The 18,978-nt window shown below is 46.0% G+C and overlaps 1 protein-coding gene across 4 annotated transcripts; it reads right to left on the bottom strand.

The window, feature by feature from the left end:
• Window positions 1-36: 36 nt before the first annotated feature.
• Arhgap30 (Rho GTPase activating protein 30) lies at window positions 37-18,951 on the bottom strand. 4 transcript variants are annotated; one of them, XM_048810146.1, is made up of 13 exons: window positions 18,550-18,948; window positions 12,160-12,262; window positions 8,516-8,660; window positions 7,528-7,610; window positions 7,260-7,367; window positions 6,023-6,150; window positions 5,133-5,304; window positions 4,949-5,052; window positions 4,795-4,872; window positions 3,905-4,306; window positions 2,680-2,945; window positions 1,838-2,587; window positions 37-462 (listed from the first exon to the last, which is right to left on the bottom strand). In XM_048810146.1, the coding sequence occupies exons 1-13, from the start codon at window positions 18,644-18,646 to the stop codon at window positions 436-438; spliced, it is 2,463 nt and encodes an 820-aa protein (XP_048666103.1). In that variant the 5' UTR covers window positions 18,647-18,948; the 3' UTR covers window positions 37-435. The 4 variants fall into 4 exon arrangements, with proteins under 4 accessions (XP_048666103.1, XP_015347460.1, XP_015347459.1 ...); XM_015491974.2 differs by having other exon boundaries at window positions 37-2,587; window positions 2,851-2,945; window positions 18,550-18,951; XM_015491973.2 differs by having other exon boundaries at window positions 37-2,587; window positions 18,550-18,950.
• Between the last annotated feature and the right edge of the window lie 27 nt (window positions 18,952-18,978).

Raw genomic sequence — 18,978 nt, 5'->3', positions numbered from 1 at the left:
GCCCAAGACTTTAAAAAAAGATGAGTCCTCACACTCTTTAAATGTAAAAATACAATTTTTATTTTATTCACCTTTACTAGAGTGTATGGACATGCAATTCCTAGACCTGAGTGACAACTTTCCCCTTTCCTAAAATGGAAGGAAGTTATTCCAAAGGAAAAAAGGGCAGGGAGATTTTTTTTTTTTAATGTAAGAATACATCTTTCTTTTTTTTTTTAAGAGAGAATTTTAATATTTAGTTTTTAGTTATCGGTGGACACAACATCTTTGTATGTGGTGCTGAGGATCGAACCCAGGCCGCATGCATGCCAGGCGAGCGTGCTACTGCTTGAGCCACATCCCCAGCCCAGGCAAGGAGATCTTTACAGGATTGTCTCTTGCAAGGTGATTGGAGGCTGAGAGCCGGTCCAGTGCTTCCAACAAACACTGAGGACTTCAGAGAGTTGCTTGGATAGCTTCCTCCTAATATGGAACCAAGAGGATTAGGAGGTAACCAAGGGTCTAGGAGCAAAGTAGGGATGGGCAATTCTAGAAGTGTTTGTGTATGGAAGGCTCTGACCTGGCCTTGTGTTTCCTGCTTCTACACTGGGATTCCATGAACATAGCCTCAGAAGAGGGCAGCCATTTGACTGGAATTCCCCCTTCATTCTTCACTTTTAAGAAGCCTCTAAGTTTTCTCTATGCCCTATGTTCCTTTGGTCAGTGGACACACTTTGTGAGAGGAGGATCTTACTTTCTTGGGACTCTCTTCTAAGAGATAGTGCTTTCTGTCTGAGACAAGCTCAGGTAAAATCATCAAGGCAGTGCTTCCCATAGTCATTAAAGAGAGTAGCTGGAGAACCAAAGCCTATGATAGAGTGGGGTACTATAGCTGCTCAGGCAGCAGAAGAGACAGCTAGTGAGGGATACCAGGGATTCAAGATAACTTACTAGCCTCCTTTGTCCAATGGTCGGATTCTAATCACAGCCCCTTACCTTTTCCAGGGTTAGCCTGTGTTTCAAATGCATATGATCGACGCTGGGGGGATGTAAGGGTGTCAGGGAGCTGGGGTTCTCTAGGGGGCAGACTAAACCGACTTGGGGGCCCAGAGCCTTCAGGTGGGAGTCCTAGACAGCTAAGGGGCCGAGGGGAATGGTCAGAGACCAAGCTACAGGGGGAGCTTCTGGGAATGATGCTATAGTCCCCACCCCCAGTACAGGTCTGGGTCCGACGAACTCCTTGAGCCTCAGTCCTCTGGCGGTCCCGAGCCAGTGCCACAGCAGCATCAAAGGAAAGACTGCCTCCATTTCTCCAAGAGGCTCGGGAAGCTTGAGACCCCCAAGCCCTTTCCCCCGGTGTCCCATCAAGCCGACCAGGCCTTGGACATGGATTTGCAGGTGCCACATGGATTTTGCTACACATTGCACTGGGCGTCTTGGCAAACTGTGGTTTGGGGGGCACTACAGGCACAGAGCGGACCTGTTGGACCTGAACCAGGGTAGAAGCCAGGCGCATGCCCACACCTCCAGCTGAGTTAAGGACACAGGGGCATACATCACAGCCTTCTGAACAAGGCTGTCTCTGAGGCTCCATCCCCTCTAGCAGGGGTGGCTGCAAGGCTGCCTGTTCCATCTCAGAAGACTGGGCGTTGCCCTCTTTGGTACTATCAACATCCAGAGATTCTATAACTGGCCCTTCAAAGAGGGTCCCTTCTTTTAAATGGTCACCTCCATCCTTCTGTTCTCCCTCCGCCTCTCCGTCCCCACTCTCCCGCTCCCTAATAACCTCCCCATCTCCTCCATCAACTGATGCTTCTGAACTTCTGCTATCTTCACCACGTCTTTGGTCTTCTCTTACCTTGTGGTTCCCATTCCCCCTCTGTCTTTTGACTTCATCCTCTCTGCCTCCCTCAGCCTCCTGTTTGTGTACAACTTCCCAGCTCCCCTCAGAAATCAGTTGTTCCTGAGCCCTGTTCTCTGAGTCCCTTCCAGATTCTGCTGGGGCTCCCTCTCCTTCTTGCTTGGCCTCTTCTTCTCTCTCAATCTCTCTTTTCTTCTCCTTGTCTTTCTCTTGTTCTTCTCTTTGTTCCTCCACATCCTTAGCTTCCTTGGTACTTTCAACCTCTTTCTGACCTTTAGAATTCTTTCCCTTGGCTTCTGTCTCTTCCCCACTCTCTTTTTCCAAACTTATCATCTCTTGGCTTCCATCAGCCTCCTCTCCTTCCTCACCAGCCTTATCAACCTCCATCTCAGTCTCTGGACTCCCCTCAGCCTCTTCCCTGGTGCCAAATGTGCTTCCAGGCTCAGCCTTCTTGTCTTTCCCAGTTTCCCAGCATGTCTGCTCTTCTTCAGCCTTTTCGGAATCTTGACTTCCACACTCTTTTGCCTCTTCCTCCAGATTTCCTGCACCCTCCCAGTTTTGGGGATTAGGTTTCAGAAGAGGACTTAGGTCATCATAAGCACTCAAAAAGACTTCCTCCCCATTTTCCTCCTCCAGTTCAGGCCTGGGGCCAGAAGAATCCAGGGAACAGCAGCTGGGAGCCAGGACATACTGTGCCTCATCCAGAGACAGGTCATCGAGGGGTGGCTCCACAGAGAATTCCTCCACCTGTAGGCACAACATTATGGCTCAGGACCAGGCAGCCCTGTCCACCCTCTGAACTTCATACCATCCCCAACCCCAGTATGGTTCCTCCTTACCTGAGGCCCAACTCCCAGGAGCTCCTCCAGGTAGCCCATCCCAGGGTCGTCCTCCCCAGGGGAGAAGGCTGCTCCTGCTGCTCCTGCCTTGGCCACCTCCCCATCCTCCGCCCCCACCCACTCAGGCTCTGAGCTGCTTGAGTCCTCTAGGAAGGAGAAGGAATCTTGCACCTCCTGGGACAGGGAATCCTCCAGGGCAGGAGTCATGTCCTCAGGGCCTGAGTCAGCCGGGGGACTGGGGGCTGGACTTGCCTCCGACTTCTCATCTGTTGAGGAAGAGGTAGTTCCAGGAATACAAAATTCAAGAACAGCCCTGGCCATTTCCAATGTGGATCTTCCTAGCATTGATATAGTAGAAGTTTGAAACTCCCAATGGAGGCACTTCACAGTATTTATGACCAATATCCCTAACTACTGGGATATTGGCTTATAGCTATATTAAGCCCCTACCAGGTGCCAAGCACTGCTTTCTGTTTTACGATATGTTGTCTTACTTTCTGTACAAAACAATTACGTAGGGTACTGTCCTCTTTTACATATGATGAAACTGAGTCTCAGAGATTAAACTATTTGTCCAACATCACATAGCTAATAAGTAGTATGGCAAAAATATGAACCCACATCTACTTAACTCTATAGCCCATGTCCTTACCCTCTCCTGTGCTGCCTCAGGACTTCTTATCAGTGATACCTTAGGAAGTGGATTCAGAGCAAGGACCAAATCCCAGCCCTGCGTCTTGCTACCTAAATCAACTGCAAATTGCTTAACCATAGTCTCAGGTATCACTACTATAAGGATAACAATAATACCTAGATATAAATGAGAAATGAAAGGAGTTAATGTCCACAAGGTACCTAACACAACCCTAATATATAATTAACCCTTAATAAATGTTAGCTGTTAGTATTAATGTTACTATGATCATTACCATCATCTATCATATATTTCTACACTTGTATTAAAATCCATGCTTTATGTGTCCAACACAGACCTCCATTCTTGGGTATATCAGTGTCTTAAGGCTTCCAGGGATACCCTGTCCATGGATTTCATACAACTTGATAATATTACTGAATTCCTAAACTCTAAATCCACAGAGGCAGCCAAAGGCAACCAACCTAAGGGCTGAAGCCTCTGCCTTTTCCAGGGTGAATCCTAAGTATCAGAACTTCAGCCTAAAGTTCTAGTCCCCTTTCTGGTCCTGGAAAATCCCTGGGTCCTTACCTGGGGGTCCAGGGCCAAGGCCAGGGCCAGGGCCAGGGCCAGAGGCAGGGGTTGGCCGGGGCTGTAGAGCAGGGCACTCAAGACCACGGGTGAGCCTGGCCAAGGATACGTTAGAGATGATGTTTGGAGGCACGTTGAGGATGGAGGTGATGTGCAGTGGGAGGTTGACATTGTAGGGGTCTGAGATGTGGACACCAGCACAGCGCTCTGCACGGCTGCTGCCCCCAGCCCGAATGGCTGACCGTCCAGCTCGTGGTGTGCCTGGCTCAGAGTTTGTGCTACCTGGTGCCTCTGCCTCAGGCTCCTGTTCACCCTCTACCGTCTCCATGGAATCATTCTCCAAGCTCTCAGACAGCAGTGGGCTTGGCCGGGGACTGCTGGGACCCACCAGCCCCTCCGGTTCTGTGAAAGAGAAAGAAAGCCAGGTAGGCAACAGTCTCAGCTCCAAGGGGCCTAGCCACTTCTGGAAGACTCTGGAGAATGCTCTGCTTTCTTGGACTTTAAGAGGCAGAAAAATCTGGAAGGTACCAGGCCCAGCTTCCATTGGCCACTACTGCAAACCCTCCACCCAGCCAGTGAGTCAAAGGTTGCCCCATCAAAATATACCTAGGGACTCCCTTCCCTTTCTGCAGATAACAGTCAATGGTCATCACTAACACACACACACACATACACAAACACACACACTTCACATGGTCCCTTTGTGTACACTCACGAGCACACCCACAGATTAAGCAATAAGCTCACCATGTAAACTTGACATCTATCACTATACAGGCACTCATTAATTAGTGAATACTGTTGGCCACACTTATAGATGCACTCAGGCCTGTGCTGCTGCTCACACAGCACACACAAGTACACCCACAAGAGTGCACAACCACACTCACCATCACTGGCCCCAGCTGCAGCGCTCAGTGAATCCATGCTTTTGGCTGGCCGCAGTGTCCCCTTATTGGATTTGTCCTCTGCAAGACAGGTACATGCATAGAACCAGTGCCTTACACAACCTTGACAGAGCTCCCTCAAAATCCCCAGACTTACCCCTGTCCTCAGTCCCCCGTGGAAGTTTACGCTTTGTCTCGTGGCCAGAGCGACCCAGGTTGAAGATAGACCTCCACTTCCTGACTTTCAAAGACCCTTTCCTCCTAAAGATAATGGAGACATAATCAGGGGTGGAAACCTGGTGACCAGTACAAAGGAGGAGGGCCCAGGGAGGAGTCCTTACTTGTGCTCTGCTATCTCAATAATAGTATGGTAGGGCCGAATCTGGGGGGGTCCATCACCAGCCTGTAGGACACTAGGCAGGTGGTAGGGTAGACTCCTGGGCATGAGGTCCTCGGGGCTACCTGATGCCCGAGCCCCTGGAAGACATTGCCATCCACTTTCCACTTCACCACCTAGGAAAAGAAAAATAATTGGCCAGCCAAGAAGAGAGCCAAGAGAGACCTCAGTACCCAGCCCTTCATTTCCCCTAACCAACTACCAGGGTAGGGGTATATTCAGAGGCCCCTGGATATAGTTCTTTCATGGCAAGATATGCAAAAGGATGTCCTCATGAACAAAGAGGGCCAAGAAATCCCAGGACATTGGCCTGGTGGATTGCGGGGTGAGTATGAACCATCAGTGGTTTTAGGAGTCGGGATGGTGGTTCAGAGGTCAAACTATGTCCTGGGCCAACAACAGAAGAGGGTTGCTCAAATCCTAACTGCACTATCGTCTCTTCAGGATCTTCTCCATCTGACCAATACCAACATTTCTCTAAGAGATTCATTTTTTTTCCCACCTGCGAAATGGGAAAACTGAACTAATTGATCTTTTTTTGTGTGGGGAGGTACCAGGGATTAAACTCAGGGGCACTTGGCCACTGAGCCACATCCCTGGTCCTATTTTGTATTTTATTTAGAGACAGGGTCTCACTGAGTTGTTTAGTGCCTCGCCGTTGCTGAAGCTGGCTTTGAACTCACAATCCTCCTGCCTCAGCCTCCTGAGCTACTGGGATTACAGGTGTGTGCCCCTGTGCCTGGCAAAATAGTTGATCTTCAATACTTTTAATAACTCTGACATCATTCACTAGATAGAGAATGGTGATACATGGTGGGCAGAAAGGACACTGACCAGAAAGGGCAGCACCCCCGAAGAGCTGGTCCACGTGCGTGAGGATGAACTCGACAACGATGGATTGTACCCGCACCTCCATGAAGGCTGCTGTCCCATTGAAGCCTGAGGCCTCTATGTCCTTAGACCTATGAAGGTGTGGAGTTATTCTTCCTCTAATGCCACCATATTTTACCACCCAGATTCTCCGTGAAATACCTTATACTCCCTCCCTTTTTTCCCTTAACCCCATCTCCATCTCTTAAGCCATATGGTGATTCAAGCATCAAATGCCACCTCCTCCAGGAAGCCTTCTTAGACTTAAAACTATTCTCTACTTTCTTCCTTCTTTTTTTCCTTCTTTATTTTTTTCTCTTTTTTTTCCTTCTCTTTCTTTCCCAGTACCAGGGATTGCACCCGGGGGTATTCTACCATTGAACTACATCCCCAGTCCTTTATTATTTATTTTGAGATAGAGTCTTGCTAAATTGCTCAGTCTGGCCTCAAACTATTAATCCTCCTGTTCAGTCTCCCAAGTAGCTGAGATTACAGGCCTGTGCCACCATGCCCGGCCTTAATCTTACTTTCTTTGAATACTTCCTTGCTTGTGGTACAAGGCAAACTACAGGAAGTACTATAATTCATAATGCCTTGTACCATAGTGATAAGCAGGCCAGTTCTCCAATAGTCTCTAAGATTTGCTTAATAAACATTTGGCAAGGGCCTATCATATTTCAGTCCCTAAACTCAACGCTATAGTATAAGAAAACACAAACACAAAGGTCTTGCCATTATGGACTTTACTTGATCTCAGAAAAGGGGCTTATATGGGTGGGATCCATCCCACTCAATGTAAATTTTTTTTTTAATTTTTTAAATTTTTTGTTGATGTTGTTTTGTGGAACCAGGTATTGATCCCAGGGGTTCTTAACCATGTCCTGAACCATGTCCCTAGCCCCTTTTATTGTTTTTATTTTGAGACAGGGTCTTGCTAGTTGCTTAGAGCCTCCCTAAGTTGCTGAGGCTGGCTTTTGAACTTGCAATCTTTCTGCCTCAGCCTCCCAAGCTGCTGGGACTGCAGGTGTGCGCCACTGCATCCACCCACCTAATGTAATTCTGATCTGTCCTTTCTCTCTGGCCTCCTTGAGACTCCACACCCTACTCTACTTTCCACACACAGCCACACCCAATCCTGGGAGCAGCCACTCTGAAGCTATTCTCTCCCAGGAACCCCACAGGCTGCTCACAGTGTGCCCACCTCAGCAGGTTGGGGGCCCACACGATGGCCAGGTTGCGGGCGTGCATGTTGGTCTGGGCGCTGAATGAAGCCATGTGCACCAAGTGCCGCATAAGAAACTCCAGTGTCCTGCAGAAAGGAGGGTAGGGATCACACAGGGAACCCAGGGCAGGGCTCAAAGCTGGCACCTGGGACCTGAGAGGGACAAATCAAGGCTCTAATAGAGACGGAGAGTGGACTGTCAGGGGCAAGTCAGGACCCTGGGCATCGGGGGTAGAGACCCACACACCTGCAGTTTGGGACAGGGAGTTCTCGAAGCACCTCTAGAATCTTGATCAAGCGCTCGGGCTCTAATTGCACGGCCACAGCCTCCTGATGCAGAGAGAAGGGTGGAAGAAACAATAGTCCGTGACCCAGAAAGCCAAACTCAGAAATAAGCTGTGCTGCACTACACACTGCCCCCACCCCAATTTACCAAGGCACCTTTACATTCTAGAAAGAGCTCAGAATTTGAGGCCCACAAAGACAGTAACCAAATCTTGGTTATGCTACTTAAATAGTTTTGAGAACTTGGGAAACCACTACTGCTTCCTGCCTCAACCTTCTCATCAGTAAAACTCTGGCATGGGGATATTTCCATGGTCCTATGCTCTGTGTGCCCCCAGGGACTACAGAGTTGTCCTGGTGTTGAGGAAGGCCCACAGTCACCCAGTCTATCCTGTGTGGTCTGAGCAGGGTGTTGCGGTCTGAACAGGGTCTCTCGATGTTTTTAGGCACAATAAAGTGCAGCTTATTTTTAAAGTGTTACTCAATTCAGAAATATGTTCTTATCATGTGTTTTCTCATTCAAAAGATGTTCCACATACAATTACAATAAAGGGAGGGACATCCCTGAAGAAGTTTTGACTTCTACAAAGTGTTCTTCTTCTCCTAAGTATAGGGAAGCTCTGTTGTAGGTACTTTCCAAGGGTCTTCCAGCTCTGACAATGTGACCTCTACCTCCCCAAGTCTTACCACAATGCTATGTGCAGTCCACAGACCTTGGGGGAAAGGCACAGTGGAGGAGAGAATTAAGAGAAGAGGGTGGGGAGGACAGAAGTAGCAGGAGCTCAGAGATTTGAAAAGAAAGTATCTTTTCCCCCCAGAAAAATGCTCTACTGTGGTCTCTGTCACTCTGGATCACTAGGACTCTGGTTGGCTCATGACACACTGGGATGCCGAAGACAAAGCATATGTCCCTGAGCCCTGTCTTCCACCCACCCTGCCTCCCAACTCACAGCAAACTTGTCATAGAGCCGGTAGGTAAGCAGGGGATCTGGCAATTCTCTGAAATAGGCCTTGCACAAGGAGGAGACACAGTGAATGTCCTGGAGATAAACATCCCGCCGCAGGTCTGGCTTCCGTTCTGCCTCAAATTCCTGCCTGGGGAGGTGCAGAGTGGTCAGGAGTGGTAGGGATGAGGGGAAATGTGGGGAGAGGTGGAAGCTATAGAGATGAGCTCCAGGCAGGGTCATGGGTCAATATTTGTGGGACAAGGAGGAAGAAGGTTGGGGAGCAGCAAGTATGAGGCACTGTATATATAGTACATGTTGATGTGTAGATGGGAGGTGAAGACAGGTATGTGGATGGGTAAGTGGATTTGTGCAAGAACAGGGACAGTCAGATGTCACAGTGTATGTGAGTAGCAATGTAGGGGTACGTAGGAGTCAGTAGATGTGGGTAGTAGACTTAACTGTGTACTTCTGGTTAAAAATGAATGGGTGTGGGGGCTGGGGATGTGGTTCAAGTGGTAGCGGGCTCGCCTAGCATGCGTGAGGCACTGGGTTCGATTCTCAGCACCACATAAATATAAAATAAAGATATTGTGTCCACCTAAAACTAAAAAAAAAAAAAAAAAAAAATGAATGGGTGTAACTGTTAGAAAGAAACATGGTGCAGTGGTGCACACCTGTAATCCCAGTGGCTGGGGAGCCTGATGCAGGAGGATCATGAGTTCAAAGCCAGCCTCAGCAAAAGTGAGGTGCTAAAGCAACTCAGTGAGACCCTGCCTCTAAATAATATACAAAATAAGGCTGGGGTTGTGGGTCAGTGGCCAAGTGTCCCTGAGTTCAATCCCTGGTACCAAAAAAGAAAAAAAAAAAGAAAGTGAACCCTGGGTACCATCACCAGCACTGGAAAAAAAAAGTGAAGACCATCCACAGATGGGAGAAAATATTTACAAATCTTTTATCTGATAAAGGTCTAGTATTCAAAACATAAAAATTATTCTTATGGATCCAAGATTTGATTTTATTTTATTTGGTACTGGGATTGAATCCAAAGGCACCTTACCACTGAGCTATATTTGTAGCCCTTTTTATTTTTTATTTTGAGACAAGGTCTCGCTAAATTGCCCAGGCAATCCTTGAATTTACAATTTTCCTGCCTCAGCCCCCGGAATTGCTGGGATTACAGCATGTACCACTAAGATTGGCTTAATGATTTTTTAAAAACTCAAAGTTGGGCATGATGGTGCACAGCTGTAATCCCAGTGATTCAAGAGGGAGATAGGAGAAATCATAAGTTCAAAGTTAGCCTGGGTAATTTAGAGAGACCCTGTCTCAAAATTTAAAAATAAATAAATAAATTTAAAGGGCTAGGGATGATCTCAGTGGTAGAGTGCCCCTTGCTTCAATCCCTAGTACCCAAATTAATTTATAAAAAATAATTGATCTATTAACTGAAGTTGGGTACATTGGCACAGGCCTATAGTCCCAGCTACTCAGGAGGCCAAGGAAGGAGGATTGCAAGTTCAAGGCCAGCCTGTGAAACCAGTGAGACCCTGTTTCAAAATAAAAGATAAAATGGACTAAGGAGGGCTGGGTTTGTGGCTCAATGGTAGAGCACTTGCCTAGCACATGTGAGGCACTGGGTCTGAACCTCAGCATCACATAAAATAAAAGTTTTTTTTAAATTAATAACTTTATTTTACATAAATATGTAAAATAAAGTTATTAATTTTTTTAAAAAGCATGCTGAAGATGTAGCCCAGTGGTAAAGTGTTTGCATAGTACATATGAAGACCTGGGTTCAATCCCAAATACCACACAAAAATAAATAAGCAAACAAACAAATAAATAAATAACACAATTTAAAAAAACAGACCAAGTTTTAGGTAGCCATTTCTCCAAAGAAGAAATATAAATGGCCACTAAGCATATGAAAAGACATCAACTCATGAGCTACTAGGGAAATACAAATATAATCACAATGAAATATTAGTTCACACCCACCAAAATGATTATAATAAAAAAGACACAGTAACAAATGTTGGCAGGGATGTGGAGAAATTGGAACTTTTGTGCTTTGTTGGTGGGAATGTAAAATGATACATCTGCTATAAAAACAGTTATTTAAAAAATTCAACATGGAGCAGGGCATGATGTTGCAGACCTGTAATCCCAGCAATTTGGGAGGCTGAGGCAGGAGGATTGCAAGTTTGAGGTCAGGGTGGGCAATTTAGCCAGACTCTCACCAACATAGTGAGACCCTGTCTAAAAATTAAAAAAATAAATAAAATAAAAAGGACTGGGACTATAACTCAGTGGTAAAGCAACCCTGAGTTCAAGTCCCAGTTCAAAACCAGAAAACAAAATTCAACACAAAATTACTATAGACTCAAAAGAACCGAAAGCATATGTCCATGCCAAACTGTACATGTTTACTGCAGAATTATTCATATGGTCAAAAATATGAGCTGATGAAGAAAATGTGAGATAACTATACAATGGGACATGGTATAAGCCTATAATCCCAGTGATCAGAAGGCTGAGGCCAGGGGACCACAAGTTGGAGGCCAGTCTCAGCAACTTAGTGAGGCCCTAAGCAACTTAGCAAGACCCTTTCTCAAAATAAAAAAATAAATAAAATAAAAAGGGCTGGGGATGTATCTCAGTGGTTAAGCACCTGTGGGTTCAATCCCCAGTACCACCCCCCAAAACACACACACACACACACACACACAATGGGAAAGTGTTCAACCATATGAAGGAATGAAGCACTGGTACATTCTACCATATACATGAACCTTGAAACCTTGAAGAACCAGACATACAAAGACACATAATGAATCATTTTATTTATATAAAATGTCCAATAGAAGCAAATCCATAGAGACAGAAAGCAAGTTGCCACTGGCTCAGTGAAGGGTGAATGTGGTGTGACTGCTAATGGGTATAAGGTTTCTTTTAGGGATGGTGAAATATTCTGGAATTAGATGGTTATGAGATGTTGTGAATACGCTAAAAACCACTGAATTGTACTTTTTTTTTTTTTTCTAGTTCTGGGGATTGAACCCAGAGGCACTTTACCACTGAGCTACATTTGCCGCCCTCTTTATTTTTTACTTTGAGACAGAGTCTCGCTCGCTAAGTTGCCTAGCCTGACTTGGAACTTCTGGTCCTCCTGCCTCTGTGTCCCAAGTCACAGGGATTACAGGTATGCACTATTGCATCCAGCTGAAATGTACCTTTTTAAATGGTAAATTTGATGATATGTTAATTATATCTAATTTAAAAAAATCAGTTGTAGATGAATACAACACCTTTATTTTATTTATTTATATATGGTACCGAAGATTGAACCCAGTGCCTCACATATGCTAAGCAAGAAATCTACTGATGAGCCACAACCCCAGCCCCTCTAAATTCTTACAAAAAGTTGAGTGGGTGTATGTAGGAATTGTATATTTATGTGGAAGGGGAAATTGTGTGTGTGTGTGTGTGTATACCTTAGAGCTTCTCCCTATAACAGTACTTAGCATTTATGCTTCCTTCTCCCCACTCTCCCTCACCCCTCTTCTCTGCTCTCCCCAGCAGCTCTTTCCAGGGGCTCTGGCTCCCTGGCCTCCTGGCCACAGAGCCCTTTTACTTTTCTGACTCACCGGAGCTTCTGGATGTTGGAGGAGACCCCTGAGAGACGGTAGATCCCATCCACCACTCCATACTCCTCCACGAATTCTGCACAGCTCTTTAACACCTGAGGCACTGGGGACACAGATAGGCAGAGAAAGAAAAATCAGAAAGTTGTAATCCCAGCTACTCAGGAGGCAGAGGCAGGAGGATTGAAAGTTTGAGGCTAGCCTGGGCAACTTAACAAGATCCCATCTTAAAATAAAAATTTAAAAGGGCAAGGGATGTAGCTCAGTGGTAAATGACCCTTGGATACAATTCCCTGTACTAAATAAATAAAAAAATTTAATTCCCTGTACTAAATAAATAAATAAAATCTAGGAGGCCAGAGATTGTAAAGGGGGTGGGGTTAAGAAACAGAAGCATCAGGGAAAGGGTTTTGAGGAAATTAAAAGCAAAGTTCATGTAGTTAAAGCTTGTCAGCAAAATCCTACATTCTTCAACTCCAACACGCCAACCTCTCAACAGTCCTCAGCCCATTGGTCCAGAGCCTCAGCATACACCCCTCCAGTGAAGGAGAGTTCACCACCTCTCCATACTGCCTATTCCTTTCATTTCTACCCTTTTTGAATTGAAATTTCTCTCTCTTGTAATTACAAATGCTGCTCCCGAATTTTTAAAGGGGCAGCAATCTGGTTAGTAGGGGTGGGAAAGCAAAAGACTGGTGGTGAAAGTACATTGATGTGGCATTCTGTACAAGATGAAAGGTCATTAGTTGTCCCAAACAAAATGGAACAGAGCTGATGAAGATTGTTGTTGTTATCTATCTGTCTATCTATCTATCTAATCTATTTTTGAAGACCAGAACCTTACTATGTTGCTTCAAACTCCTGGACTCCAGCCATCCTCCTGCCTCAGCCTCCCAAGTAGCTTGGACTACCAACATGCCCCAGTTTGATGGAAATTATTCTGAAGTATCCCTTATAGTAAGAAAGTTCAGGATTAGGGGCTGGGGTTGTGCTCAATGGTAGAGCACTTGCCTAGCATGTGTGAGGCACTGGGTTCAATTCTCAGCACCACATATAAATAAATAAATGTCCATCAACAACTAATAAAATATTGAAAAAACAAAGAAAGTTCAGGGTTATTAGTTCTGTCATAGGAAAGTACATGAAATAGTGACCACGTTTCTAATAGACCAGTGCAGGAGAGAAGCAATTGTGTGTCAAGCAATGCTCTGCTTCATGTGTGCTGTCACTTGGTCTTGTAAATCAGGCCCTCTATTCCCTGTTTTACAGATAAGAAAACTGAGGATCAAAGAAATAACCAGTACCCAGCAGCACCCAGATAAAGCCAGAATTCAAATCCAAAAGCATAGTAAGTTGAATTCTCAACAGTGACCTTGTCACTATACTGTAACTCCTTAAGGACAAGATCTACATATGATCCATTTTGTATTCCTCATATTCTCTAGCATGGTGTCAGATGTTATAGGTCCTCAAGAGACTTTTGTTGAATCCCAATCCCACAAGATCCACCCTCCTCCTAAAAAGCTCCCTCCCACCCAGGCAGAACTAATTATTTTCTTCTTGGCAGCTCTATAAGCTCTTGGTGTGGGCTTTCAATATAGCTTTAGTCATATGGTCTTATAATTATTTTTGACACTCTGTTCCCCTCAATTGGCTCTGCACTTCTCATAGTGGGTTCTTACGTATATCTGCGTGAAAGTGGTGATGAACAGTTTATCGGTCTAATGTGCACTAGAAGCCAGTTATCTTTCCAAAGCACTTCACTGCTCTTGCTACCTGCACCCTGCCCCACCCCACTCAAGTACCCATTGCTTACCTTAGGATACAGAATAAAATGTGAACTCTTCAGCCTGGTATATAAGACCTTTCACAAACTAGGTCTAGTCACCTCTCCATTCTCAGATCCAATGATAAACACTATCATCCAGCCCTTTGCTAGTAAATTTAAAAGTCTTGGTACTTACTGCTTATGGTTTAAATATGGTTTGTCATGCAAAGGGTCTTATGCTAGAAGGTTTGTCTCCACTCTTGTCATTTGAGGTGGTGGAACATTTAAAATGTGGAACCTAGCAAATGGTAATTAAATCATGGGGAATCAACTCTCATGAATGGATCAATAGTGTATCTTGGGAGTGGGTTAAGTCTTGTGTGACTGGATTAGTTCTCAACAGAACTATATCCCAGCCCTTAATTTTTTATTTTGAGATTAGTCTAGCTATGTTTCTTAGGGCCTCAATTGGTAGAGTGCTTGCCTTGGGCACAAAGCCCTGGGTTCAATCCCCAGCTCCAAAAAGGAAAAAAAGAGAGAGAAAGAGCAGGTAGTTATAAGGTAGTTATAACCAAGGACACCCCCACACTTGGCCTTTCTGCATATAGCCAGTTCCCTTTCCACTTCTCTACCATATTATGATACAGTTTGGGGGCCCTTACCAAGATGCTGGCACCATGCTGTTTGAATCTTCCAGCCACCATAATCATGAGACAAATGGACCTTTTTACTTTGTAAGTTCCCAGCCCAGGTATTTTGTGATAGTAATACAAAATTGACAAAGACACTTATGTTATTCTCTTCCTGGAAATATCCTCCCCTCTGACTCTGTCCAGAAAACACCTATGCATCCCTTAAAACACATTTCAAAATCACCTCCTAGCCACCTCCATAATGGCACATGCATGTAATCCCAGCTACTCAGAAAGTTAAGGAGGATCACTTGGGACCAGAAATTTGGGCGAGTCTAGGCAATATAGCAAGACCCTGTCTCAGAAACAACACAGGCCTGGGGGGTATACCTTAATAGTAGGGCTCTAGCACATGTGAGGCCCTGAGTTCAATCCCTAGGAGGACAAAATAAGAACAAAACATTACCCCTAATTTTGAACGCTTTTCTTGTATGTACAGTTCCTACAGTCCTTTGCTCATATCTGTATTATAGTGGTTATTGTACTTTGTTATAATTAGTTTTTGTTAGTTTATTTGGATCTGTGCATTCTGGAAAATGGGAGCATCTTCCCAGTATCTAGCACAGTAATGAACAGAATAGGAACTCAATAGATGTTTGTTAAATGACTCAATAAATTAATCAGTTATAAGAATCATTAACATCCCTTGAAAATAAAGAATATTGCCTATGACAAAAACATTGGATCCTATTAACTAGGACTTTTCATAGAAATCTTTCTAACTTGTCACTGTAAGAAAAAAAATACAAAAAAAAAATCACACACACACACACACACACACAATAAAACCGTGTTTCTCCTAGCCCAACTATTCTTTTTTCTTATGGGCTTTGCAAGTCTTTAGCCATGAGGAGGCTCAGAGTCCACCTCTAAGAACCATATAGAACCAGCTGATACATATATCTGGGTGCTGATCTTCTTGTTTTCCCTTCAATCCAAATGCTTCAGGTATTTATTTATCCTGTGTTGAGTCTTGGAAGTCATTCCAAGCTCTTTGTGGAACAAAGTATGGTAGAAATATGGGATGAAGGAAATGGTCAATAAATCCATCAACCATTATCTTTCAACGCTCCTCACATGACCTGGTTTTCAGACCCTTCAGACTCCTTCCCACCACAGCCAGGGATTGGATATGACAATGGAATCATCGAGGGTACAAAATTTAAGGAAGTGCTCATCCAAGACAGTGCAAGTGCTGATAGTGGTCCTGCACAGTCCTGAGAGTGGATACCTCCTTAAGAATGAAGCACCCGAGGCACTTGCCCCTAAGAGTGGAGCACTTCCTTCCTTAAGTGCCTTTATCACCTCTCCGGCCTCACTGTAGTACCGGCCCTACCTTTAACCATCCATGCCTTCAGGATGGAGTATTTATGAATTACTCTGTTAATTACTCTACTATCACTTAAACCCCCAGGTCCTTCTCACATGAACAATGGCCAAACTAGGTCTTTCCTACCCTGTTCTTCTTGGTTGATTTTGAATCTTCAGAGAATGCCCCCAAGAGCATGCAAGAGACTAAGGAGTGGACTTGGGATGTAGCTCAGTGGGAGAGTGCTTGACTAGCTTGCAGGAAGGAGGTCCTGGGTTCCATCCCTATTACCAAAAAAAAGAAGAAGAAGAAGAAGAAGAAACTAAGAAGTTATGGAGTTATGAGCCATAGAGGAAATGGGTCAGGAGATGAGGGAGGAGATACAGGGCCAGAGAGATGAGGGACTTGAAGAGATTGTGATCAGCGATGAGGTCAGAGATAGAAGTTAGAGATAACATTGGGGTGATGATATCAAAGGGATGGAGATATCAAGGATATGGGGGTTGTGTCAAAGAAGAGGGCCTGAATCTTAGGGACCTGGCAAATCTGAAATCTGAACAAGGTACCAAAGAGATAAAGATTAGGAAAAGGAAAAACTCAATGCATATAGGTTGGGAATAAAGAAACCCATTTGGGGGCAAAGAACTGAGAGAGAGCTGAGACGAGAGGAAACCAAGACCATCAGAGAGTGGATCAATTCACCAGAAGCAGATTTCCCTGGTCTGGGCCATCATTTTTTGATGGGTCTTTTGTTGAGAAGCCAGCTTCTTTCTGTCATTCCACTTTTTTTTAGTGGAGAGAACAGGTACCAGGGATTGAATTCAGGGGCACTTGACCACTGAGCCACATCCCCAGCTCAGTTTTGTGTTTTATTTAGAGACAGGGTCTCACTAAATTGCTTAACGCCTCCTTTTGCTGAGGCTGGCTTTGAACTCTACATCATCCTACTTCAGCTTTCCAAGCTAGGATTACAGACGTGTGCCACCGCACCCAGCTGTCCTTTCACCTCTCTATGTCACGAAGAGCTGAGGGAGCGGAAGGGGCTGCTACTACTTCTCTGGTGCCCAAGATCTCTCTACTCTTGAGGTGCTTCTCACCTGCTCTGGAATTCACCTGAGATCCGAATGCAGAAGCTATATATTTATCCCCTCTGGACAGTTGCTCTTTCCCTGCTGGGAATGCAGATGGAGGCCAGTAGGGTTACAGGAATGGGGTCTAGGCTCTCTGTGGGTTCAGTGTTTCAAGATAGGATTGGTGATGAGAACCACAGGAAAGGACCGTGGCAGGATGAGGAGGTCGTACTGAGAGTTTGCGGAGAGCTGGGAGAACATCATGCCTAATTAAATTATGAGGTCCTTGGCAAGAATCATCACTCTAGAGGGGAATCCTTGCAAAGGAGAACGCTGGGAGCTTTGCTGTACTCATTCCGCCCCATGAGAAGAGGAAGGTGCAGACAAGCGGGCCTCAGCTGTTTAATACTCCTCCTTGGGGCCTGGGTTTTCCCTTAACCAAGGCCAAGTTAGTTGGGGCCCTTTGGGGAGGAGAAAAGGGGAAGGAGGTGTCTGGGGACACAAGGGCGGGGCTAAGAGCAGGAAATGAGCTGGGAACCACCATCACCCTCCCTCAACTGCAGAGGCTACAGCCAAAGCAGAGAAGGGGACAAAGAGGAAATGACAGATTGGGGTGGGGTGGGGTGCGGTAGGGGGAAAGAATCGTGCCCTTCTCTGTAAGTCAGGCTGGGCAGCTGTATACCTTGGTTTATTTCTTCAAGTTAAGAAATGGTTTTTAGTGCTACTTCATGCCAGGCACAGAGGTGATCCTAGTGTTATCCCTGGGCCTCCTGGCTTCCAAACCTACTCCAGGGAAACTTAGAGAAGGAGATGGGTGAGCCCCATCGACAGTCCCCACACCTACCCTCCTTTGCAACTTCCAACCCCAGCTTCAAAGCAGGCCTGAAGCTAACTCTCTCACTCTTCCGGTGTTCCTCATTTCAGCCACTTCTCCCCTTGTCCTCCACCTTGAACCTGTTTCTCCTTTGTACAGGGCAAACCAGAGAACTGCAAAGACTAAAGAAGGAGTCCCCCCAAAAAGGAGGCCATCCCCACCCAATACCCTCCTGTGGCCCAACAATATTTCAAAGGACCAGGTCCTTGTCCCTGGATGCTCTTCTCCAGTTAGGAGGCCCTAATCCTCCTCAAGTGCTTTCTTCGTACTTTCTGTGGGCCTTTCTCCTGTCTCCTTTCATTCAGACTCAAAACCATCCACTGTCCCTTCCGCCACTCCTCTTCTGACCCTGTCTGTCCTTGGTTGGCATCCTCTCATCTCTGTTTTGTCCACCTCTCCTGACTTTCCAAACTCTCTGTCCTCTCCTCTCACTGCTCCTTTGGTGCTAATGTTTAATCCTCCCTGAAATTTTACACCAAGGCATCACTTTGCCTTCTCTGCCTCACATTTCCTGTCTTCCCTCTTCATAGGTATCTTGGGTGTTGACCCTGGGCTGCCGCCCCCTTCTCTAGGAGCACCCAGAAGCAGCTCCTTCCCTTTAGACCAGTTCAGGTTGAAGACGCATGCTGCCTATCCTCCCACCCACCCACCCACCCACATCTCCAAGTTGGCCTCCTTACCCTCCTGGCCTGAGTGCTGCAGGTGCTCCTGCAAGTCACACCCAAACACTCGCTCCTTTGAATTGCCTTTCTTCTTTCCTTTCTGTCGAGACTTCATGGCCGGAGGGCTCTGTCCCAGCCACCTCTGTCCCCCAAGACCTTTGCCCTACCAGTCCCCCATGGGATCCCAGCTGGCCACTGGGTTTGGCCCAGCCCCAGGGGGGCAGGGCTCCAAACTGGAGGTGGAGGGTGGCCTGGGCAACGGGCAGCAGCTCTCGCCTCTGGGTCCCCAGCCACAAGGAAGTAGCTGTGGAAGGGGAAGTTGCCAGGACCCTGACACAAAGCTGTGTCTCGTGGCCCAGCCAGGCACTCGCCCTCCTCGCCCTGAGCAGCTCTGGCAGGGGGGTTGGGGGGGGGCAGGAAGCTGTGCAGCTCCTCAAACCCGCTTCC

Source organism: Marmota marmota, unplaced genomic scaffold, assembly GCF_001458135.2.
Source record: "Marmota marmota marmota unplaced genomic scaffold, marMar, whole genome shotgun sequence".
Classification (NCBI taxonomy): domain Eukaryota; kingdom Metazoa; phylum Chordata; class Mammalia; order Rodentia; family Sciuridae; genus Marmota; species Marmota marmota.
Note: the sequence above shows the minus strand (reverse complement) of the source record. Positions and strands in the feature narration are given on the sequence as shown.

Coding starts and splice junctions, on each gene's coding strand:
- Arhgap30 (XM_015491973.2), bottom strand. CDS start 18,646: ATGAAGTCTCGACAGAAAGGAAAGAAGAAAGGCAATTCAAAGGAGCGA. Junction 4,873..4,948: donor ACGGGGGACTGAGGACAGGG/GTAAGTCTGGGG, acceptor CCTGTCTTGCAG/AGGACAAATCCAATAAGGGG. Junction 2,946..3,904: donor CCTTGGCCCTGGACCCCCAG/GTAAGGACCCAG, acceptor CTTCCTCAACAG/ATGAGAAGTCGGAGGCAAGT.